The sequence below is a fragment of the Thunnus maccoyii genome, chromosome 2 (genome assembly GCF_910596095.1).
Source record: "Thunnus maccoyii chromosome 2, fThuMac1.1, whole genome shotgun sequence".
Taxonomy (NCBI): Eukaryota; Metazoa; Chordata; class Actinopteri; order Scombriformes; family Scombridae; genus Thunnus; species Thunnus maccoyii.
In genome coordinates this window covers 29,979,322-30,004,499 of record NC_056534.1, presented here as the reverse complement: position 1 = coordinate 30,004,499, position 25,178 = coordinate 29,979,322, and the positions used below count along the sequence as shown (strand labels likewise).

The following is a 25,178-nucleotide window of genomic DNA, read 5'->3' as shown; positions in this document are numbered from 1 at the left end:
AAAACCACACAAAGGAAGCAGCTGCCACTAATGTAATCTAGAATGGGGTGCTGCAGTGTAAAGTTGTCCACCACTCTTTTGTTTTTCTCTTCTCCTCCTCTCCACAGCTTTTACGCCATTCTTGACACCCTTCAACTACACCCCTTCCTCTTCAGATAATATTCTTGTTCTTTCACTGCTTTTAACTCCTCTTTTCATCAGCTACCCCTCTGTGCACTGCAAAGGTGATGAAACCGGACGAGAGCAATAAAGGCCATGTTTTTTTAAAAGCAAACATATATTTTTATGTCTTTATATTTCTCTTCACGGCAGTGTCAAAGGTAAACAAGATAGCCATCGGGTCGTCCAGAAAGCGATCTCAGGCACTTTCCCCTCCCTGGATTTTCTGTAGGCCCACACCATATCAGCTGGACATGTATGGAATGAGCACATATGATCTTTACAGTTAGACCTTATGCAAACCTACAAAGTTCATTTCTCGGAATGCAATACAAGCAGTCCACTGGGGTCAATGCCCCAGTGACCCCTGCATCAGTCAGGGGTTGTCTACCCCTCTCAAAATGACAGGGTGGATCTTGAGAACCTGAGTTCATGTTGGCAGGGAGTTGAGTTACATTCCTGTGAGAGAGAGAGAGAGAAAGAGAGAGAAAGAAAAAGAGGGAGGGAAAGAGAGAGAGAAACTGCAGGGTTGCACAAGAATTCCCAATAATGAAAGCCGTTTGTGAATTACATATTTAAATGATTTGAAATTTGCATAGACGCAGCGAAATTTCAGCTGGTTGGTGACGCTTTACATTGAGACTGTTGCCTTCTGTAAATGAAGTTTTATAGTCCGTCAGAGAAGCAATGGCACAAACATCTGGTCCATAAATCTCAGGTGGTGCTGCAGAGTGCAGTCTGAGAAACTGGCTTTACCCATCCCCTGATCAGCCATTAATCCAAATTTCCACACTTCCACACTGACTTATTTATATAGGCCTACGGTTTGTTACCTGGTAAGCTGTCCAGGAGTGCACTCATAGTATTGTAAAGTACTGCTGTACTATTTAATGCAAATGAAACTACAGTGCAGTTCAACACATTGCTTTAGTTCTGACCTCTTTGTGTGGCTACGTAGTATGTTCTTATGAGTGTAAATGTGTGTGTGCTTGTATCATGCCCATGCATCGGCTCTACTTGTCGTGTGTGTGTAAGCGTGTCTTGCCACTGCCTGTTGTGGAATGTCTGAGTTCACGGACCCTTTCTGTGCAGAAACTATGGCTTTTAGATGGACTCAACCAGTCAAACAGTCAGCCAGCCAGTCAGTCTGTACATGCGTGTGTCCTGTCCTGCAGCTGTCTGTGAATAAATCCTTCTGTCACCAAAGGCACACAGGCTTTCTTCAAATATCCTGCTCATCAACTCTTTCCGAGGTCTAAAGCTTTCTCTATGACATGTATTAACTATGTCATGAGCGAGAGAAAAGGAATTTATTGTTGCTTTTTTGCTGATAATTTCTGTAGCTGACCCACTGGAGAGGTTTCTACTTGTTACTGCTGTCCTCCTTCTCTGTCTTCAGTCTTTATCTCCTCCAAACTCTATCTATCTTATTATTTTTTCTCATTAAAACAGAGGAGAATAAGTTGTGGTGCAGCACATACTGTATACATGCATGCAACACACATGCATACTTTCCCACTTCCACACCAACAACACACGTTTACTTAAACCTGATGACCCAATAGAAATAGCTCTTGCCCCCCTTTTGCCACCCTCCTTTTTTTGCTCCTCTGCTCAGCACACCCTCCTCTCTTCCCCAGGGTAGGTCGCTATAGCCCCCCTTATAAACATAGTGATCTATAGGAGCCCTAGACCCAGACAGATTTTTGGCATGGCTGTGCAGGTAGCATTCCAGCACGGTTTGAGATCTTAGGGCCTTAGCCTCGTTAAAAGCCTGATTTATGCTCTACAGCTGGGCACAAAGGAACCTACAGGTTGGCTACCTTAATTAATATCACGCTCGCTACTGCTTGGACCTATGCATGTTCCTGACACACCTCTAGGGAGAATAAGCGGAAGGGTCCACATGCTGTATTTTTAACAGTGATGGTGTGGGTGTGCACAGGATGTAACTGAAAAGACACAGTTAGCTGTGTTAAAAATGATCACAAGTGATTTTTTATATGTACTTACAGTGCCACAATGTTAAACGTATCACTGATATAAATGCAGAATTTGCCTGCTGTTAAACACAGAGCAAAAGGCTTCCGATGTTAATTTTCTGGGCCGCACTAGGTCCTGTTGTCCACCATTTTACTCGCCTCTCTTGCATTACTATAGAGGCTGATCATACCACATGTCTTCAATTAGTAAGCAGGAATCTGGTACGGCGAGCCTTGGAGATGAAGAATTGTGTGGAGCGTGGCCTGCCATTGCCAAGCATATGGCCCATCCATCTTACAGAATGTTATTGATGGTAAACGTTACATGTAGGTATTAACTTGCTGCCTTCACCCGGTTCTAACCAAATGGTCCTTTCACTGGCTTGTACAGTACAAACTCATTTGACAGAACTCAATTAGTTTGCTAAAAAATGTGCTTGGGACAACAGCACACACAGTTAAGGTGTGGCCCTGTTTGGTATCAAGCCTCTAGGCTAGTCATAGCAGTATTAGTGTCAGTTCTAGCATTGAGCAGAGGAGTACTGAAGGAAACATTTGTAGGTCACTTTGGATATGTGACCACTTCCACATTCTGCCAAGTCTCTTCCTGCTTCTGTCAGAATGTCTTGAAGGGGTTGAATTAGGGCTGAACAGGAGGCCATTTTGCAATTTTAATCAGGATTTGGAAAGCGTATGGGTTGAGAAGTGGCCCGACACTGTTTTCTCCCTGATTAATTAATAATGGAATGGAAAAGGGTTGGTTGGATGAATGGATGGTGGTGGGTTGGGGCACTGAGGTCTCACTGCTATTCCATTATGACATGCAGTGAATTTAACTTTTAAAAAATACACTGAACTTGTGATAGAGTCACTTGTCATCCAAAGTCCAAACTTCAGTTATGCGGTCACCAAATGTACAAGCATATCTCTCTTGACTTCCCACTTTTCTATTTGTAAAGAAAATGGATTTGCGAGCTACTTCTGACCCTGAGATACCCCTCAATCTAAAGAGTCCAGCTATTGATACTTCCTTAACCACTCGACCACCGTGTGCACAGTCACACACACCAGATGGGACGCGTGTTAAACCCTCAGCCTCCACAGCTCCGGGCCACGGGACACTCCAACACACTGGCCCTCTTGTTTTAAAGTGCCATGTCCCTCCACAATGCCTTGAGGCTCGTATGCATAACGAGCTGCTATGGTTGGCCCGAGCTCACATGCCCTGGTCCTCTCACCCTGAGGTGGTAGGACAGGGTGAAAAATAACTGCATGTTTAAAACAGCCCTTGTTCAGTGGTATCTAAATGATGGCCCATGCTTGAGAGCTTCTGGGGCCACTGCAAGCGTGTTCAGGAACAAACAACTGGGGTCAACATTAGTGGTAACTTTGTGTTTTCTAACAGTTCCCTACTTCCGCTTCAGGACCAGGACATGACAATGTGGTATGTGTGTGGCAAACCTTCCACATAGTCCCTCAAACCCCTTCAGTGGCGTCCTACAGCTGTTTAGATAATGATGAGCACCTTTGTGTGTTTCCTTGCCTTTTCTATGTGTCTCATTTTCTTTAGAAATATTATTTACAGTGATGGGGAACCTGAGGCAAATGTAGGAGAAAAGTACCTGTACACACTTGCCTGATGGATGGATTTTGAGGCACTTTAACCTCTCTCAGTGCTGTCATCAGAGCGTGTTAAGGAAGTAGCGTGATGGAAGAAGCAGTAACGAAGGAGCATGCAGGCTGCATGAGGGAGAGAGAGCAAGAGGGAGAGGGAATGACTATATCCTCCAGACAGGCTGAAGTGTTTACTCAGTCCAGACAGATTCAGTGTGTGTGTGTGTGTGTGTGTGTGTGTGTGTGTGAGCTCAGAGATACCGTGACTGCAGGTCTGTGCCTGTAGATCAGGCAAAGTCTCTAACCCTCACTGCCCACTCTTCCTCTTCAACTTTTCTTCACTCTCTCTCTTTGCCTCACTCCTTTGCCTTGTCTTTGTGTCTATCGTGCTGGCTCACTCTCACACTACCCTCCACTCTTTCAACAGTGCCTCACTCATTCAACACAATGGGCTCATGAGTGCCACCTAACTTCATTTTTTATTTTTTATTTTTTAAAAGATTGTTTTTATTTTGGCTGTTTGAGTGTGGGTGTGTGTACATGTTTGCGCAAGACAATCAAGGTGCACACTGCATGTGTGAATCTCGAGTGACACGTACTGTAGTTCTGCACCTTTTGGCCGGTCATTGAACATTGAGTTAGTCCACTACTTGTACTAACTTAGTATGGGACTAAAGGCACAGAGGGTGGACAAATAACAGTAACACCAACATTATCTGGAAAGGTCTTTGCTTTTCATAGGATCGCTTCATGCAGTTGGCAGCAGAGTGACCATTTCTAAGGAAGGAAAGGCTCTTGTTCCTTAAACATTACAGGATGTGAAAATTTGTATCACACTTCACAGTCCAGAGTGTCCCATAGAAGTTCGATAATGTTTACAAGAAATGAGAGCGGAGGAAGTGTCTTTGAGCAAGTCCTGCTAAACATCAGTCTCATTGCTGTCTGTAGGATTTATTTTGTGATTTCTGTTCCTTATTGCCATTTCAGTTTGCTTTGATATATGTTATAGTTGTTAGTTTTCTGCCTCATGTAGCTCAGAACATTCACAAGTAAAGCTAACTTGACTAACAGCTTTTTTGTTTGCTGTCTTGTAATGCTGCTGAAATGTGTTCACTTCAAATCTTCATAGTCTTTTTCCATGTGGTGTTTGTGCTGTTCTGTCCATCTCCCTGCATGTCGGTGAAGACTGAAGAGGGGGAAAGCGGGGAGGTCAGATACAGGGCCCTGTATGCTCCGGTGAAGCCGAATCGCGTACTGGCAAATGGTATGCAGGCTCATAACGCGCTCCACTCGTCCAATAGCTGGAGACAAAACAGTTTTGACAGTGTCGAATGCCCTGCCCTGGGGGCCTTATCATCCTCCGCTGCTTGCCTCCCTCCCTCCCCTGTTTCTCCTCTCCTGATACTATCTATCTGGAGATTTATGCAGAAATGTGCAGCTAGTCGACCTCCCTGGTCCCCCTCCATCCTTTCTGCAGGGACGCCAGCCTGTCATAAGCTGAGCTATGCAGAGATAGTGAAGCTCAGGCTGCTGGCCTCATGTCTTATGGAGGCTATCTTGTCTGTGCACTTCAAACAGGGATGATGCTTGTAAGGAAAGACAGCATATGCTCTCATCTGAATGTTGCAGCCTCTATTTTGAAAGAAAAGAAGGCAAATTCTGTGTATTGTATTGTTTTCCATTGAATGAATTATTATATTCTGTTATATTCCACATTGGCCTATTTTGTTTTATTCTCCTCCCCTAAGCTGGAGTTATTGAGACATGCGTATCTTTTCTATGACAGAACACTTCACATTTCTCCTCTGATGTGCTAAGAGACTTCTTGCCCATCTGGGATATTGCCCGAGTCCAAAAATACTCCTGCTTGATTAAGTCTTCTTATGTACCTGGATATGTGTGCTTAAACTGACAATTGGCAGTTTGCAGTTTCTTTGATTCCACTCCTTTATTTAATACCTACTCCATTGAGCGTTGACTTTTGTTGACGGCAGTTTGATCCTGTGAAGCGCATCCCAACTCAATAAATAATCTCTGCGGATGCTTACATAAGCGATAGTCCATTTAATTAGACTGGTTAAGCTTAGAAGCCCAGAGGTCTTTTCACTGTACCATTAGAGCTAGGATGAGAAACAACAGCGTGCGGCCTCCCACCGTCGTTGGTAAGCAGAGAGCAAATAATGATCTGCATCAGAGACACGGCTGGCCCAGACTATTATAAGGTCTGCCGGACCGAGCCGCACCCAAGCACGAAGCTGCCCAGCTGGGCTTAGTCTGAATGAATGGATAGATGGAAGGATAGAGAGATGGACGGACGGACGGATAGATGGGTGGGTGGATGGTCAGTTCAAACACAGTTCAACCGAGGAAAGATCAAAGGGAGTAAGGTTACACAGGGAAACAGACAGCATAGGGTGATGCTAATTTTAAAATGATTGTGGCAAGTGTATTACATACAAATGTCCACATACACACACACACATAAATGCACGGATACATGGACACAGTCATGTGGTCATCCTCACTAACAATGAGCATGCACGGCCATTAAAGAAACACTCACACACATGCAAAAGCACATGCATATGAAAAATATGCAGACTTCCTCACACACACACACACACACACACACACACATTGCTTGTCTATTGTGTATGGTGCATGCATTCATTGGCCCCTGTGTGGGTGCCATCTGTCCATAAAGGTTTCTTAGTTGCTCAGAGAGACGCCTCAGTTCCACTGTTGCTCTTATCAACTTTCAGGAGAAGGAGAAGGGGAAAGGAAAGGTAAGAAGTGTGAAAGTCTGATTGGAGACAAAGCCACAGCCAGCAGATTACTTTATACTGGGCACAGGCCCTCAAAGACCACCATGCATCTTTATCTGGAGATCTGCCTCCCCCCTCTTGCTTGTTCATGCCAGCTAGGCTTTTCTTCTCCCAGTCTACCTCTCTCTTTCCCCCGCTTTTTCTCTCTCAGGTCTCCATTCTCTTTTTCTCACTGCCTCTTTCTATATTCTTTTTTTCTTTCTTTCAGCGTGTGTAGTGGTTAGTGGTTAGTTTCTCCCATTTGTGTAATGTGTGACTTCAACACCAGCCAGCGTTGCAGGGCTCGGTCCACATCAGACTTGTAAAAGGCTGGGATTTAGGCCTGCTCCATTCCCTGGCTGGTGTTCTGTTTAGTAAACCGTATTTCCTGCATCCGGCTTTGTCTCAGGAACAAGTGTTGGTCAAACAAGCCTTTTGTCTGTGGCCAGTGGCTCAGCGCACCACAACGAGTCTGGCCCATGACAAAGAAGTGAGTGTATGAGCACGGGTGTGTGTGTGGCTGTGGCAGGGAAACACCGACAAACAGAGAGAGCTAGAGAAATAAGGAAAAAGGTCAAGGCCAGACAGCTGCTCTAGCAGGTATTTTCACAGATACAAACGGATGCAGAGATAGATAAAACATCTGTGGGCCACGAAGAACACCCAGGTATGAAAGATGCTCTCACACTGATGAATGATTATAGTTCATATGTCAACATTTTTTTCCACCCTGGCCTTCATCAGCCAAGTCATTTGAAAGTCATACAGAAGAGAGTGAATTTAGAAAATGCAGGACACTGAGGAAGAGCTCTAATGGGAGCCTCCCTTACTTCACCACCTTCTTCCTCAACCTCTCCTCTCCTGTTTCACCCTTCACCCCTGTCCAATCCCTGACTGTGAATACCCTAATGACATAAACAGAGTAGTAATCACATTAACGGCAGTTACGGCTGAGGCATTCTTAAGAGGCACTGTATTGACAACCCTCCGTCTTCCCAAGGCACTCACTCCAACACCTATAAACACTTATGAATATTGGCAAAGACTTGCTATTAGCATAATCACTTTTCAGGTGTGTGTGAGTGCTCCCCGAGCCCAGGCGACTGATAACTTTGGGAAATGGCGGTGACATGCTGCGTCCCCCGTGCCTCTTGTCTCTGTGCCTTCCTCCTCCTCCTTCTCCTTTTGGAAGGCCTGCGAGCTAATCCTGTTAGCTCGTTCCTCCATTAGCTAAATGACCAATATCAGTGAGAGCTGCGTGGTCACACCAGGACGGCCTGAGCCCACTATCAGGGTTGGTGAAGGACAAAACAAAAAATGGAGGTCAAGCCAAGTATAACTTTTGGATGTATGGCTAGAAAGTTTGAGGGGCGGGGGTAGATGGATGATAGGTTTTATTAAGAGATGAAGCAAGGAAGCTGATGACAGTTTTTTTTTCGTAACATATCATTGACCTGCCAACTCCAGGTCAAGGTCGTGGTTGTCTTGGCGTCCGTTGTTTGTGTTTGTGTTTGGGCTGATGGGATAAAAGGAAAGGGGGTGGTATGGTTGCGCTGTGTGTGTGGTGGTTGAGAGAGAGTGTGTGTGTGTGTGTGAGACTGGGTTTGGGGGTTGGGTCACCAACAATAGAGCAATCTGCATAAGCAAAGTGTACATGATGCCTCAGCCTCCTAGACTGCTTGTGTGTGTGTGTGTGTTGCTTTGTCTGGTCAACACTGTGTCTGGGACAGTGGTGTGAATATGGCGTCAGCAGCTACAGGCGACCGTATCTGCTGTTTAAGGCTCCATAATTTCCCTTCTGCCCTTGCGTCAGGCCTTGTGCTTTTTGCATGAGCCATGGATCATATTCTCTGCCTGATAGCAGTTCACTGTTTCTGTTAGACACCATTATAGCCTTCCCCTGCTTTGTGTTGCAATGTGCTGAAATGGCTTTGAAGGAGTTGTAAACCCCCCCTTTCTCTTCTTTTGACTGTTCTACGTCTCTTCTCTGTTCTCTGCCTCTTTAGTTCTTTATATTTCTCTCTTTTCTGATTATCGTTCTTCTACTTTTCTGCTCCTTATCCCCTTCCTTCTCTCCTTCTCCCTCTTTACTTCTCCTATAGGCTTTCTGTCTTTTTCTCCCCCAAAGTCCCCTCTTTCAGCCCTTGCCATGAAATGGCAGCTAAGGGGTTGTCAGTGTGGTTTCTCCTTTCTGCTGATCCTATTTCAAAGGGACCTGGAGATCCAGCATTAGCCCCAGCTCTCCTGCTCTCCAGCCCTAACTCACCACAGACTTAGAGTTACTGGAAGGAGAGAAACAGACAGAGAGAGCGAGATGGAGCTCTCTTTTATTCCATTAGAGGACAGACTCGTTTATAAGATCATCCTTCCTCCCTCGCACATTTCTCTGCTCTTCTATAGTAGAAAAAAACCCTTCAAGGCCATCAAACGCCTTGTCAGAATGCCTTTTCTTCTTTTGAAAAACTGTCCTTCCATCCCTTTGAGGACAGCTATTAAGGACAATAGTGGGCTTATTTAGATATCTTCTATGCTGTTGTTGTGAATCTGGGCATGCGTTGGTCTGGTTTGTTGATGCCCATCAATGTGTCCACTGCCTGGATGGGAATAACAATTATCGTCACTGCTTGTGGTATGAGCACAGTTTGTCTAATGTCCATAGATGGGCTTGTGATTGCATAGCACAAGACATGCTGTTTTCGATAAATAAGAAAATGAATTGACTACCAGCTTTGAAGTGCTATGTTGTGGCCCTGGTGTCCTTCAGAAATGTGGTGGGTTGTTATTAGGAATGTCCCCTTCACGCCACACTTCTCTCCCTCTTCTGCTCCCTTCCTTTCTCCCTGCCTCCTTCCTTCACTCCTATGATCCTTCCATGCTTTCTTTCCTCTGACAGACGCGGCTGTGTCTCAGAGGAGAAGACGACATTCGAGCCAACCCCCCCCCCATCTCCTTCTCTCTCGTCCTTCACAATAACAGAAAAAAAAAATCATCTATTTTCCTCCTCATGCATGTACGCTCTCTGTTCACACATTAAGACGGGGTTGAGGAAGTGCGTTTAGGCTGCAAATCAAAGCAGAGTGAACAGGAGAGGCCAGGTTATTGCAACCGTTTTACGAGGGATGTAGGGCTTTCTATTTAAAGCCATAAAAACACACACATAACCAGGAAACATACATATAGTCAAAGCCAATGTAATGGGCACATTTTATTTGTGCTTATGAGAGAGGGAGCAAAAACGTGTATGGGCAAATGGCTTTTTTATGATGGAAAAATTCCATGGTGGGTCAAAGCCCCTTGCAGGTGGCAGCAATTAACTGTAATTTTTGCAGATTGTAATGATCCATAATTTACCAGTATACCCCCCTTCCAACTCTTTTCAGCCAAGAGAAAAAGGTTTGCGTGGAGGTTTGATTGGGTGCACATTTTATGCCGTGTTCTGGTCTTTAAGTGAGATTGTTCGGAGGGGGCCACTGTGGCCGTGGACACATGAGATAGAAAGGAGACCCACAAAACACTAATCTGTTCCCTCTATTGCTCATCCACAACATCCTTCTTTTCTCTCAGCAGCCGTCTTCTCTTACTGCCCCTTCTTCAACCCTTTGTCTCTTAGCCACAGCAGGCTTAAAACATGCAAGCCTGTCCATCCACCATCTTAGGGATCGTTCATAGTTGCAATCACACAAACGGACACACACACACGCACACACTCTCGGCCTATCTTACTGTCTCCCTCTTCCTTGTTCTCAGTCTCTACCAATAGTATGGCCATGGTTTTGGATTCAGTGTCTGCAAATGACTTCAGAAAAATGCCCTCCAGTGAAAAAAAGAAAAAAAGAGAAGAAAGGATAAGAAAGCCAAAAGATGAAAGAGGGAGCACATTTGCAAGTGGCGGATGCTTCTTATTTTGCATATCTCTCACTTCTGCTTTCCCCTTCTTCTCCTTTTCTATTCACCTGAGAGGATTTAAATAAATCCATAAAGCATGAAATATCAGAAATAGAAAAGTAATGCATGAAATGCATTTTCATAGGAGCCTCCCCACCCACACAAACACACATACACAATTTTCCCCTTTGCTTCTTTTTGCTGCGAATGTGTGTTTTTGTGATAAACGCTGGTACAATTTATTAACGTGTGACCTCTTATTTGTATTCAGCATTAATATGCAGCATCAGATACATGTCCCACTTTAGCCTTGCTAATTCTGTAAACAAGGCATTGGAGGGGAGATGAGTGTGTTTAACGAGATTAGACGTGCATTGTCAGGCAAATCTCAGGTCAGCGTGCAAGTACTATTGAAAGTCAATTATTGTTTGAAATATTCCTATGCTTTCCCAACTGTGTAAACTGTCTATTTGCTGCCTGAGATATCTCTCAATATTGTGTTTTATTTATTCCTTTGTCAGGTGTACGCCCACAGGAAGTAAAAAATGATAAAATGCATATTTAATCTTTCACATATGTTATAGTTCAGGATCTCAGATTTATAATAACAATTTTCAAAATGCATCGTGCAGTGTGGTAATGAATGATCACAATTGTAAAAAGAGATTCATTTCTGTATTATCAAGATTATACTTAGCACAGCAATTTCAAGATTTTTAAAATCTTTTTTTAAAGCTTCTATGTAATCACAGTAATTTAGGCCAGAAAAAAATTGGTAATGTAATCCACAGTAGATCATATTTTTAAAATAATAAAAAGAAATGAACTCTTGGTTCAAAATGAAATGCTGCTGAATTCTACTATATTCTCTCTCTTTTTTTTATTTCCAAATTGGACATTTTGTCATCTATTTTTAAAACCTCACTTTCATCACTGGAGTGTTCATAAAGCTTGATCAGGTAGTCATTCATCAGTAAGTTGTTAATTAAGTCCTATTATCATTTTTACAGGTCAAATAACATTTCGTTTCTTTCTGTGTCTCTTTTTGTTAGATAAAGATGAGCCCAGCAGTTACACCTGTACAACGTGCAAGCAGCCCTTCACCAGTGCCTGGTTCCTGCTCCAGCATGCCCAGAACACACACGGCTTCCGCATCTATCTGGAGAGTGAGCCTGGCAGCCCCCTCACCCCCCGCGTGGCTGCTGCTCCTGGAATGGGGGGTGACTGTGCCTCCTCCCAGCCGCCCCTCCATGCTGTCCATTTGGCTGATGGGAGTCCTTACAGCCTGCTGAGGATGCCGGGCTCTGGGTCTGGCAGGGAGTCAGCGTCCACACCTCGTGAGGGTCGTTATCCTCAAACCCCACCGCTGTTTAGCCCGCCACCACGCCACCACCTCAGCCCTGATGACCTGGCCCTGGCAACCCACCATCCCAGCGCCTTTGACAGGGTGATGAGGCTCAACTCAGTGCCACTAGATCCCCCTCCAAGCATGGACTTCTCCAGACGGTTACGTGAGCTGGCTGGAAATGCCACGGGCGCCTCCCCACCTCTGTCCCCTAACAGGCCCAGCCCTATGCAACGGCTGCTACAGCCATTCCAGCCAGGTTCCAAGGCTCCATTTTCAGCGACGCCTCCCCTCTCCACCTCTCAGTCACCTTCTGGCTCACGTTCCACCCCCAATCCTGTATCCAATGCAGCCCAACCAGGCACACCTCTCAAGGCAAAGTCTTGCGAGTTCTGTGGGAAGACCTTCAAGTTCCAGAGTAATCTAATTGTTCACCGGCGTAGCCACACGGGGGAAAAGCCATTCAAGTGTCACCTGTGTAACCATGCCTGCACACAGGCCAGCAAACTGAAACGACACATGAAGACGCACTGTCAGAGCAAGTCTTCGGTACTTAATGCCAAGTCAGACGACGGTCTCTCAACTGCCAGCTCCCCTGAGCCTGGTACTAGTGAGCGGATGGGCAGTGCCACAGATGCTCTTAAGTCAGTGGTGGCCAAGTTCAAGAGTGAGAACAATGGTCTGATGCCTGAAAATGGAGAAGAAGAGGAGGAAGATGAGGAGGAGGAGGAAGAGGAAGAAGAGGAGGAGGAAGAGGAGGAGGAAGAAGAAGAGGAGGAGGGGGAGGAGGAGGAAATCGAGGGTAAGCCTGTAATTGGAGAAGAAGAGGAAAGGAATGACTATCGTTTCAGCCTGCGGCTAGAAGGGGCCCGCCACCACCAGAACAGTGACGCCCTGCACCCACACCGCCGGAGCTCTTCCCGGGAGCCCGGTGACGAGGACTCGGCCATGGAGTCAGACAGGGCAGACAATGGGACCACAACTACCATCAATGGCCTGGGACCTCTATCCACAGACAGCCTGTCCAGGAAGCTGTTGGGAGGAGGGGTCAGCCCTGGCTCGCTCAGTCCCCTGTCCAAGCGCATCAAGGTGGAGAAGGACCTTGACCCTCCCACGCCCACCATCCCAAACACAGAGAACGTCTACTCCCAGTGGCTAGCTGGCTACGCTGCCTCACGACAACTCAAGGACCCTTTCCTCAACTTTACAGGTGGGGACTCCAGACAATCGCCCTTCGCCTCCTCATCTGAGCACTCGTCAGAGAACGGCAGCTTGCGCTTCTCCACTCCACCTGGCGAGCTGGACGGGGAACGGGCTGCTTCAGGACGTAGCGGCACTGGTAGTGGGGCCAGCACTCCCCACGGTGGCAGCGGGAATGGCAGGCCGAGCTCCAAGGATGGCCGCCGCAGTGACACCTGTGAGTTTTGCGGCAAGGTGTTCAAGAACTGCAGCAACTTGACAGTGCACCGACGCAGTCACACTGGAGAGCGGCCCTACAAGTGTGAGCTGTGCAGCTATGCCTGCGCCCAGAGCTCTAAGCTCACCCGCCACATGAAGACCCACGGACAGATGGGCAAGGACGTTTACAAATGTGAAATCTGCCACATGCCTTTCAGTGTATACAGCACTCTGGAAAAACACATGAAGAAGTGGCACAGCGACCGCCCTCTTGCTAATGACATTAAGACTGAGTAGGCCAAGAGCAGCATGCTGGCAGCTCTCTCTCTCAGCTCCCCTGGCTAAAAAGCGACCCTGGCTGACTAGCCGATAAGTGAGGGGAAAGGACAACAGGGTTAGACACCAGTACACAGTACAGCCCTGTTATCATCCCAGACTGATCAAAAAGCTGAATGCATGATCCACCACTGGGGCAATACTATTGCATCAAACGCAAAACTTTTTGAGCCTTTCTATTGTGCAATAATTTACACGTTTTGTATTTTTTGTAACTGGACAGCATGCTCGGTGTGTTTTGGCTACTTAGAGAGAAAATTGTCCTCGGCTGGTGGGGTTTGGTTGTACTTGTGTTGCTGTTGATACTTTTGATTTCTTCAACATAAAAAAAAGTTAGTTATGAGAACCCATGCTGCATACAGTACATACTGTTTTACATATCATGTACAGTTTTGTGTTCAAACATAGTGGACAGTGTCATATTATCAAAACATCAAGACAAGCAGGGTCACACTTAAAACTGATCTTTGTGAAAGATTTTCCATGCAAGATTGAGATAAGATATATATATATATATATATATAAATTGGGCTGCCTATGAAATGCTAGGCACTAGCACCATTAAATATTTCTTTTACAAACAGCAATGAAATTAACAATATGGTGTGAAATGACAACAAAGAGTGCCTTGGATATTTTACCTGCATTAGTTAATCCTCCTTTTTGCTATAAGCTCGGAGTTTCAGCTATAGAAGATTACAGGACATTTTTGTGCACATATGGAATAAGCAGGTCCTTGCATCAAGCACCTGTACGACCCCGTCGTGTTGTGACTTAGCAGAGCATAAGGAACCAGCTGAAACAAAAACGAAAAAAAAAAAAAGATTATGTGTATCTCTGGTAAATCATTTATCTGCCTGACTCATGTATATTGTTATTCTCCAGATTATGATTCTGTTTACTGGCATGTTACATGCTAAAAAGGAGTAGGAGTTTGGTGTGTAGAATTTTGGTTTAGGTGTTTATGTTTTCCGGTACATGTGTACCATACTGAGAGGGTACTCTGACAAGTCGTTTTAACCAACGTAAAGCTCTTAATTTTCCAGAGTGTTTATTTTCTTTGAAAATTAAAAGTTTGCAGGTTTTTTTGTAAGTAGCACAGAATTATGTTTCTTCGGTGTCAGCCAGGCAGGCAGTGTAGCCAGCAGTAACTTGAAGACCACAGAGTGGGTTTTAGTTGTTCTAAGCCAGACAGATTTTGGTTGGGGTGAGGGCGGGTGAGAGGTTTGGGTGGGTGTAGAAGGGTATGGTTGGGTGAGGGTCAGGGTAACGGGTGGGGAGTGGGTTGAGCAGGTGTCTCTACAATTCAAATGTTTATGTCCTTATAGCTCTTATTCTCTTTACCACATTAGATCTTAGAAATCCTTAAGTAATCTGAAACCTTTTTTTAATAACATTGGAAATGATCTTAAATGGAAATCCAACATCAAGAATCTGAATTTAGTAAAAACATTTCTTTGAAAAAATTGTCCCCACCACACAACTTAAGTAAAATGTTCTTTTGAGTGAATATGCTCAAGACCTCATTACGGTAGTATTTTTTTTAATCTCCATCCCCCATCATTGTTGATGATATAGCACTTGTCACTCTGCCTTGGATTCTGTATCTGTCTCTCTAATCGGAGGTACAGTTGGTTGAGTATAAAATGAGGACCGGATATCCGATCTGGGACTACCTACGTGCACTGTTCAATTTTCCCAGTTTACAGTTGAACGCTCAAGGGAAAACTTGTTCTTATGCTGACAGATTACTGTGGTGTCATTGCTTTGCATTAAACACAAAAAAGAAAAAAAGAAAAAAAAAAAGTGAACTAGAAACTGTGGCCAGCCATGTTTCCTCCTGAGAATTAAACATCCGTTTTGGTCGTGGGGGGTATCAAAGCAGGAACCGCCATAGAAATATCCTGCTATGTACCAACTATAGAAATATACTGCTCAGTACAGAAAGATAAAAATTCTACAAATTTGATTTAAAAAAGATAAGTAAATTGTGTTGTTGATTTTTTAAAGTAACACGTCAATATCTTTAGGGGAGAACCTTATTTAAATTTTGTTTAATTTTTTTTTTTTTTATTGTTTATTGTTGTTTCTCTTTTCTGTCTTGGTGACACCCAGGACTTGATCACTATGTAACAAATTGTAATGAACATGTCTCTCATCTTTTTTGCCTTTACTATTCACAAGTCTTCAGGTTGAACAAAAATTTGCATTGGGGAGAGATTTATGATATATAAATATATAGAGAGAACTTAAACACATAGGAAAATGCACACTCATGTAAGTTCCTATGTTCAAAACACATTTATGGTCTACTTTTTTCCTGTATTTAGAATGGTATTTGAAATTAATGTTCACTTAGTGTAGGCACTTATAGTATTTATGTTGGAGCCTGTATTTTTAACTGTTTTGCCTGTACTCTTTAAAGGTTTCAATGTACCCTTTTTTTCTGTAGTGAAAAAAATCCCAACAAGCTGCCACCGTATATTTTCTTAATTTGGCAGGATAATATAGTGTGAATAATTTGTATGCTTGAAAATAAGTATGTTTTTGAAAAATAAAATGTTGTGGCGTTCCTCAAGGGTGAGAGGTCATATAATGGCCTTTTCAGGCAGTCCCGCTGGAGTGACCACAATGAGGTAAAAACAGGTGGTTGTACATATCTTTTAGTTTGTTTTATATATTTTTCTCTCCTGCCATTTTATATGCAGTAATACAAGCTATTGTTGGGTTTTCTCGGTAGCCAACTTTTTACTGTCCTTGAACATGTACCACCTGACAACATTCCAGCCGTTTTTGAAAAAGACCTTTTGTCATATGCAATCAATCCAACATCAATCTGAAAAAGCTTTTTTTTTTTTGCTGCAGTTTGTTTTTGTTATTTTGAATTTAGTTTTTTTTTTTTCATTGCCAAAAGAACCATGGTGCTTTATAATTTAAATATGGTACATCTCATATGCAAGGCATATTCTAAATATAACTGAAATCATAGAAATAAAAAAAAGTTTGGTACATGTTATCATTGCTGATGGTATTGAGGTACATTTAAGTTTTCAGCCTGATTTCATCCTGTGTTCTGTATTTACTCTCAAGCTATTTGTTCTGAACTGAACTTGAAGTTGACCTACGGCATACGTCGACATTATTTATTATGACTATATACACACATACGCTCTGTTCAGAACAGAGTCACTGCAAAACAAATCAGTTAATGTTTCTCCCTCCTGATTAATTCTGATGGCTTAATTTCTCTGTTTGATGACCAAAGGTCATTGACCAACATTTATGAGTTCTTGCTCAACTTACAGACTTTTGTTGTTATTTTTCAGTTACGGAGATGCCACTCTATTTTCAGCTGTTGTCTGCATTATTCTCTTCACTCAGCCATTTTGTCTTGGAAAAAATAAAATGTATTACATACATGTCTGAATTTGGTGCGTTTCTTTTTATTGTGGTCTGCCAAAGCTCAATGAGTATGGATGCATATTCGTTATCACATGAGATAAACAATACACAGTTTTCTTTAATTAAAAACACTCACTCATAAGCACATAGACAATTAAATATATGCTACAGTGTACTTACATGCACTGTGAGTATATTTGTTTGGATGAATGGCGCCCAGGTGTGTTTACATGGCCCGCTCATAGGGGTGGAAGTTCACCACCATGTCTCTGGTCTGTGGCCTTGTCAGGTCATCTACTCATCTGTGTTATATCTCCCAACAACCCTACCATCTCCTCCTGTATCTTGCCCTGTCTTGACTCTTTTTTTCCCCTACCACACCCCTCTCTCAGCCCTGTTGTGTCTCCTTTACTACTTTGTGTCTTTTTTCACTATTCTGCATCTAACTTAAATATCCTCCAACGTCCCAATCTCTCTCTTTTCTTCCGACTTCACGCTTCCCTGTTTCCTCTTCTCCCTGCTGAAGCACTGGAGGGCAACTTGACAGACTAATCGCTCTCCTTGTCCAAGCCTGGCGCTGTTTGCCTAGCAGGGCCAGATTAAAGTTCACAGATAGAGAGAGGTTCCTGCTAAGGCCAGGTGTTGACAGTTAAGATAAAGCAGAGTCGCAAGGAAGTGGGGGTGGTTGGGTGGGTGTTGGGAGAGAGGAATTGTTAGCCTGTGTATGTTCTCGCGCATATACACACGCTTATAATGTTCAGGAGGTTGGTATCCCCCCCACCCTCCCCCATCTTAGATCTCCCAAGTTCAATGTCAAGAGAGCAACAATGCACTGGTCCACAAATCCTGCCACCAAACAACCCATACATAGCAGACATACTTCTCCCATAGCAGATTCTTGGCCCTTGCCTACCATCCCCTGCCCCCTCTTCATCTTCCTCCTTGTGTAGACATATGTCCTTAACTCGTAAAGGCAACAGTCACAACTCTCTGACTAAAGTTTGTCATGCAGGGAATAATCGCCTACAGTCCTGTTTGAATAGTTTCCTTCAACAAACATTTTTTTTAATTCGTAGAACAAGTTGTTGGAGAAAATGAAAAGTGTTATTTTTGTCCTTCTCATTTCTGGCAAGTCTTAGGGGGATACACTGGTTCTCTGTTGAAGGGCAAGAATTTATTAGTTCATTATGCAAATCGAAACTGGTTCACAAACACTCTTGAACAGATAAAGATTCCCTCCCTCTTCTGCTTTCCCTTCCTCTCCCACTTCACCTCTCTCTCTCTCTGTCCTGACTTGCCTGTGTGTTTAAAGTAGGGGAGGCCTCCCAGGCATAGCTGGGGAAATCCTGTCCAGGAGAGACTTGAAGCGTTGAATCGACTCTCTAATCCTCCTAATATGCCACTTCTCCCTGTTCACTGCTCTCCCTCTATTTCTCTGCCTTCTTCCTTCTCCCTGTCATTTCTGTCTCCTTCTTGCGTCAATTGTCAGTGGATCATCCCTCTTTATCTCTCCAATCCGTCCTTTTCTTCGTTCCCTGTATTATATGCACTCTGTCATGCACAGTTTTTTGTCCATTCCTCTTCCTCTAGTTCTTGCTTCTGTTTCAGGCTCATTTTTTCTTGGGCCTGAGCCCGCCTCACGAGTGTCAGTGAGTAGAGGAAGGCTGAGGAGCAGCGATGGAGAGGCAGACTGCAGCTGTGCTGTGGTGCAGTGAAGAGGGGGCCTCGTCCGGGCTCCTTGGAACAATATAAAAGCACTAATCACCCAGGACAGCTGACACCCAGTGCCTCACACACACACACACACACACACACACACACACACACACACACACACACACACAAAGATCTGAGGATTGCCAGTGTAGGGTGGAAGGAGAGGAGCTCTGCCCAGACAAGACTTACAGGTCTGGCCCGGCTAGAAAACAAAGTCTGTGTTTTGTCTATGGGCAGCAATGCTTTGGGGCTGAAAGTGCTTTCACACAAACATGCACACACACACATACACACACACACACACACACACACACTCATACCTACTGTAAAACACACATGCATGCATGCACAAATGATTGCCAAAACTTAAAAGGCAGTTAATCACACAGGAATATACAGGCAAACTTCCCTTCGTGCACGTCCGTACGCAGGCACAGAATCAAACACACATGCTGATGCTGGAGTACAAACCACATAATGGATTGGGTGCATGCACACTCACACACACATACACACACACGTGCATACACAAAAGTGTCTTTGGGAATGTGACCTTTTCCCAAAAGCCTCCCTTTCCTGCCCCGGCTCCCCTCCCCCTCTGGCTGTGTGAAGACTGAAGGGGTCAAGGGTCAGGTTTTGGGGGGCTGGAGATTAGGTTTCACATGACTGAGCACCTTTGTTGGGGCAGGCCGGCAGAAAGGAAACGTCCAGGAGGGTAGCTGTGTCTGTCTGAGGAGGGAGAGAGAGAGAGAGAGAGAGAGAGAGGGGGGAAGGGAGAAATGAGGGACAGAGGGATGGATGGAGGGACGAGGCTCAAGTTGAAGTTTGGTCAGGCTGAAGTTGAAGTGCAATAGCGAAGAGGAAGTGTTTGAGAGGCACGAGGGAGAGGTAGAAGAGACGGGGCACGGAGAGTGAGAATATGTGAGAACATAAAAGAGAAAACCAGAATAACCTCACCCACATTCTTCACACTACAGCTCTGCTCTCCTTTCTCCTTACACCTCTCCCTCTCTTAACTCCGTCTCCTTCTCTTTCTCTCTCTTTGGCCATGTGGCTTCTGTGTCGGGCTGCGGCCAGCCAGTGTCCTCAGTGCCTGCTGGCTGTGCCGATCTCCCCCATGACCACACAGCAAGAAGAAAGCCCCAGCCAAAATAGTAAACTGGATCACAGCAGAATCGCCCCCCGCCCCACTCCTCCTTCTCCTCCTCCTCCCCCTTCACAACATCTGAGTCGTAGTCTGCCTGCTAGACAATATGTGCTGTAACTGGCAGTGAAAATCTTGGCAGAGACCCGGATTACCTCGCTTGTGAAGTATTGCTTTAAATGTCTGTGTGTGTGTGTGAGAGAGAGAGTGTGTGTGTGTTTTTTCCCTACTTCCCAGTACTGAAGAGAAGGATTTTAACGACGTGCAACAGTTTCAACTAAATGAGTCACAGAGGTGGGACTGGTACTGCTGATGGCTTCCAGATAAGGTGAAAACTTTGACCCCGGAGTGAAAAAGAAGGACAGGGGGCAAGGGGTGAGGGGGTAGGAATGTCTTGAATACGGTGCTGATCATAATTGACTGGACTCTTTTGGTTTGGTCTACTCTATATCACTCATTTCAGTCACTCATGAGTGTTCATCCAGTGTCATGAGTGTTTGTGCTGATTTGTGTGTGTGTGTGCATGTGTACAGTGTGTGCGCTGATACATAAGGGCCAGTCTTGTACAGGTCAGCACTCTTTCAGTGAAAGCTGTACTGTACGGTATCAGTATGTGGTTGGTCTATCACTGAAGGGGTTTCCTTTGGCACACTGCAGGGGTGGCTCATTCCAGAGCATGGGTGGTTGGAGGAGAGGGGAGGGTCAGGGGGTGAGGGAGGTGGAGCTGGGCTGGGGCAGTAGATTCCAGAGACCGACTGATCTGACCTTGAACCGCGGGGCGTGGAGCTCAGAGTGGCACCATGTACTATGTACATACTGTTAAAGCCTTCATGCTCCGCTACCACGGCCAAAAACTGTACGTTCACGCTTGTGTGTCATGCTCTGTTACATTTGGATGTGTGGCACAGATAAATGTACACATATGGGTGTGCATGCTTACATGCATTTGTCTGCATATGGCTGGGTTTTTGTATGCTTATGGTCATATTTGCGTGTAGGTGGGTGTGTGTGTTCTCCAGGTGCAACGCTGCTGGCAGAATTTATACGACCAGTAAAACAGGGTCATATTATCAGTACCCTCTGACTCGTGTGTGCTTTTTGGTGCACCTGCATGTGTGTCTATGTGTGAGCTATATGCTGTGTGTGCAGTGGGAGACAGTAGGGCGCCTGTTTACTGTCCTGTGAATAAAGAAGCAAAGTTCATCCTCTGGCCTCTTTATGCCACTATATTTCAGTGTCAGTTAAGGCTGGACAGTAATTCAGCAAATACATGATTTATAGCCTGTAAACTATGTTGTCCATGACAGTTTGGATTCTCAGAGTGATTGAATTTGGCTGATGTGTAACTAAAACATACAGGAACTATACAGGAACTACCTTTTTTCTGTATGTTTGACATGTTGTGTCCAAGACTGTAGCTACCACTGAGGACACTAGGTCATGTCCTTTGTTCTTTTTTTAAAAGGTTGATTCTTTCTTTCTTTTAAATATCTTTAAAGAAATAGTTTGACCTTTTACGAAATACGTTTATTTGCCTTCTTGCCAAGAATTACATGAAAAGATCAAAACCGAACCACTCTCATACCCGTCCGGTAAGTATAAGACTACAGCCACAGCTGGTTAGCTTACCTCACAGTGACAACAAGACAATGTTTACGGTATTTGTAGCTGTATACAGCTAGCATGAGAGTGGTATCGATCTTCTCATCTAAGTCTTGGCAAGAAAGTGAATAAGAGTATTTTCCCAAATGTTCTTAAACTATTTCAAGACAGAAACTAAACAGTTTTTAGGCAATAAAATAAAATAAAATAAAATAGGATTCAGTTCTCCATCATAATTATATTCCTAGCAGTGTGGACAGGGCTTTGAAACACTTTTAGACCATCGCCAAGGGAGATAAAATTTTATGAAAATATAATTGCACAATTAAATTAATAAAAGAAAGTGTAAAAAATTTAAACAACCATATTGTTTATGGCTAATCCAAAATGTCTTTGGAGGTGGGGTTAGGGTTAAACTGGCTGAATTTGGATTTATGACCTTGGCAGCCCACTATCCTTAGGAATTACATCCATAATAGAGGAATCTTCACCTCACAATGTCTGCCATGTGTGCCATGGCAGGAGGTAGTATACCCGAAAAAGTACATAGTGAGGTGAAATTATAGGATGTTGTTGTGGGAAGGCATGTAGTTGAAGGCTTTTTTTTACCACTACTTTCTCTGACCTTTAACATACAGTCATTGCCATTTTAGGCAGTGAGCATTTTAAAAACATTGTCATTGTACCTAAAAAACATTGTAATTGAATGTATTCCAGGGTCTGGCAGAACTGTCCCATATTGACATTCTTGTCTGGCCACAGGGATGGACTTCAACATTTCTAAAATCCTGATTACAAGCCCTGGTTGTATCCTGTTCACATGTTCTTTTGTGTTTACATATGTTTACTTACCTTATCCTTTCTCATCTATATTTGCGTAATATGTATTATCGTGTGTGTCCCCCTCTGTGTCTGTGTGCATTAAAGGTGTATATGGGTGTAGTTGGCCTCCCTGTGGGGCCAGCAGAGCTCTTTGAGCCACTCCAGCTGCTGCAGGGGTGACAGAGGCTAAGACCAGCCGAGGTTGAGGGGTGAGAGGTTCTCTGGAAGTTTCTGAGAATTGCCGCGCCACTCCTGGTTCACTCCTGGTTCATTCCTGAGGCCCAGGGGTCAAAGAGAGCGGGACGTGGGGAGGGAGGAGCGGGGGAGGAAGAGGGGCTGCAGGGCCACGGTCACATGCTTGACCTGCCAGACTGACCTTATTACACCCTGCACATACCTCCCTCTCCCTGCAGTAGTTACAGTTTTTCTGTGAGCATATATGTTTTTTTTAACTTACCTCTGAGTAATGTCAAGATCTAAGAGTGTGTGTTTCTGTGTGTGTGTGTGCGACAGAGGGAGGAGTTTTTGTCACTTCCGTATTCACTATTTTATAGACTCTCTCTTAGCTGTTCCTTTTATATCTTACTCTATTTCAGACATACACACATGTCAATTTTCAAAATACACTTTTTCACCCTTAGCCACACCTTTCCTTTCCTGTTTTAGTCTTTAATTAGTCTGTGCAGTTAACATTTCACTTGCACATTTTTAGAGCCTTTGCCCAGATATCACCATCCTGCAGGGTGGAGCTTACAGTTGTCCAAACTACTCCAGGGGGTCGCAGGAGTGCAGTCGACTCTCTTGGACCAGGCAGCCTCTAATATTCTGGTCTTTATGGGGCCAACCGGTGGTCTTTAGTGGGGACACATTCATTGTGGGCCTCCTGTCCTACAAAGCGCTTGTCAGTCATTGTGCTAAACTTGTGTTGTTTCTATGCAGCGCTCGGCAGCACAGCTGTCGTCAAAAGACCCAAGGCTACTCTACCCTCGCCTGAAAGAAACAAACAAACAAAGCCGTAAAACAAGAAAATGAAAGACAAAAAAGGGTCACAAATAATGAGTGTACAAAAACCATCTTGTCAAATTGCACCTTGGGAGCCTGTCTTCAGGAAGAGTGAGGGGTAAGAAGCTTCTGAGTGGACCAGGGGCACAAAGGGACTTGGCCCCTCCTGTGTTACTGTTAGCCAGGCCCTTTGGATGAACTTGTCTCCATTCAGCTGACGCTCTTATGCCCAGGTGTGTCCTTGTCTGTGTGTGTGTATCCACAGCACTGACATCTCTTTGGCCCCAAGTGCTCCATTGAAAATAAGACGGAGAGCGCAGCGAATGAAAAGAGATAAAGTGCAAAACAAGGATGAGAGGAGGAATAAAAGAAGAGTGGCTTCCTTGCTTTTCAGGGCAAGGACAATGTTCAGGCCTTTCTCCCACGCTCTGTACAACTCTGTCTCTGCTCCCGTGGTCTACTTAGTGTCCACGAACATCAGTTTATATTTGAATTTATTGAAAGGCATTCAGTAATTTCATGTTCAGTGAGCAGCTTTCTAGAAAACATTTAAAGGAGAGATATATATACTTTCAAATGTGTCTGAAGGGAGAATTAAAATGAATTGCTTGCTGAATTTATTAAAGTCCACACCTCACATTATTGCGTTATCCACACAATACAGATTAAATCTGAATCACTTTATGAATATCACCTTTTTTTCAATGTTCATCACAAATATTCTGTCCATACTTTTCCAATATTGCAATCTCGATATAGATCTCTTGGGTTGAGTAGCCAGCTAGCCAGCCAAGCAGCCATCCAGACAGGCCAGTGAATGGCTCGATGCCAAGGCCAATTGAGAGGTGCTGCTGTGGTGGAGAGCCAGAGGGGAGATGGTCATCCATTATTCATCACTAAGCCAAATAATCCCCTACAGAATTGGTCTGGTCTTGTCTGGCCCAACGGTTGGGGAATGGATGGGATGGTCCGGGGGGCAAGAGGGGAGGGTTTCTGGGGCTGGGGGATGGCAGGTTTGAGAGTTTTTTCGGGGGAGGTTTTATAGGATCTTTTCGGGGGGCCGAAAGGGGGTAGTGGGCTCTCTCTAAGGGGTGGGAGGGGGGTTCTTTGAGGATTAGATGCAAATATGTCTTTGATAGCTTTCACAGTCTGGGAGTCCCATTCTGTTTATGGATATTCATATTAAGTCTAATCTTTGGAAACAATCCCGGGCACGGAGGAGTGAGAGGCTGCTGGGATGGGGATGGAGCACAGAAGCAGCAGGGGGTTCTGGGGGATGGAATGGACCTGAATGGGGTCTCCCCTGACCCAGATCAGGGGCAGGACGAGCAGAGTGTGTGTGTGTGTTTGTGTGTACGTGTGTGTAAACCACCTAGTGGACCAAGGACCATGTGAACGATGACCCTTTGACGTGTAAAAATGTAAACATAAACATACTCACACACATGACAAACACACAGACACAAAGTGATGACCCTCCATCAGTGTCACGGACAACCAGCGTATTCAGACATAATACAGCCTTCACCTTCCCTCTCATTCTGATTTTCTTTCATTGTGACTTATCTGTGTATTTTGTCCTTGACATGGGTCCCCGCTGCACTGTTTTGTCTGTACGTCTCTCCCTCCAGGCAGCTGCTTTCAGCATGGAGATCACAGTGAAGAAGACGATGAAGACAACCAGCAGTGCTTCTCTGCTACAGCAGCACACACAAATTTCTGTAATGATGTCTATGTTTATGTAAAAAAAAAGCTTGAGCACAAATACTGGTTTTCTTTCAACAGCCATGACCTTTCTTTCTGCCAGTGTCCTCTGCATTTCAACAGGAGATCAGGTGAGGATGACCTGCCTTCCTCATTACTGCATTACCTGGTAACCAAGGTTGATGGGCTGTTTAGAAATTCCTCCAGCTGATTTTTAACTGACTATTTTATCAGTCTGCTCATTTTTATCTCTTATGGTATAT

At 44.5% G+C, this 25,178-nt stretch overlaps 1 protein-coding gene across 1 annotated transcript in view; it reads left to right on the top strand.

The window, feature by feature from the left end:
* The window catches only part of LOC121904674 (B-cell lymphoma/leukemia 11A-like), a 34,114-nt gene extending 19,388 nt beyond the window's left edge, over positions 1-14,726 (top strand). Inside the window, exon 3 of the mRNA XM_042422525.1 lies at positions 11,497-14,726. Coding sequence (XP_042278459.1) covers positions 11,497-13,484 — 1,988 coding nt within the window. The 3' untranslated portion in view covers positions 13,485-14,726. The remainder of the gene's footprint in view (positions 1-11,496) is intronic.
* The last annotated feature ends 10,452 nt before the right edge of the window (positions 14,727-25,178 follow it).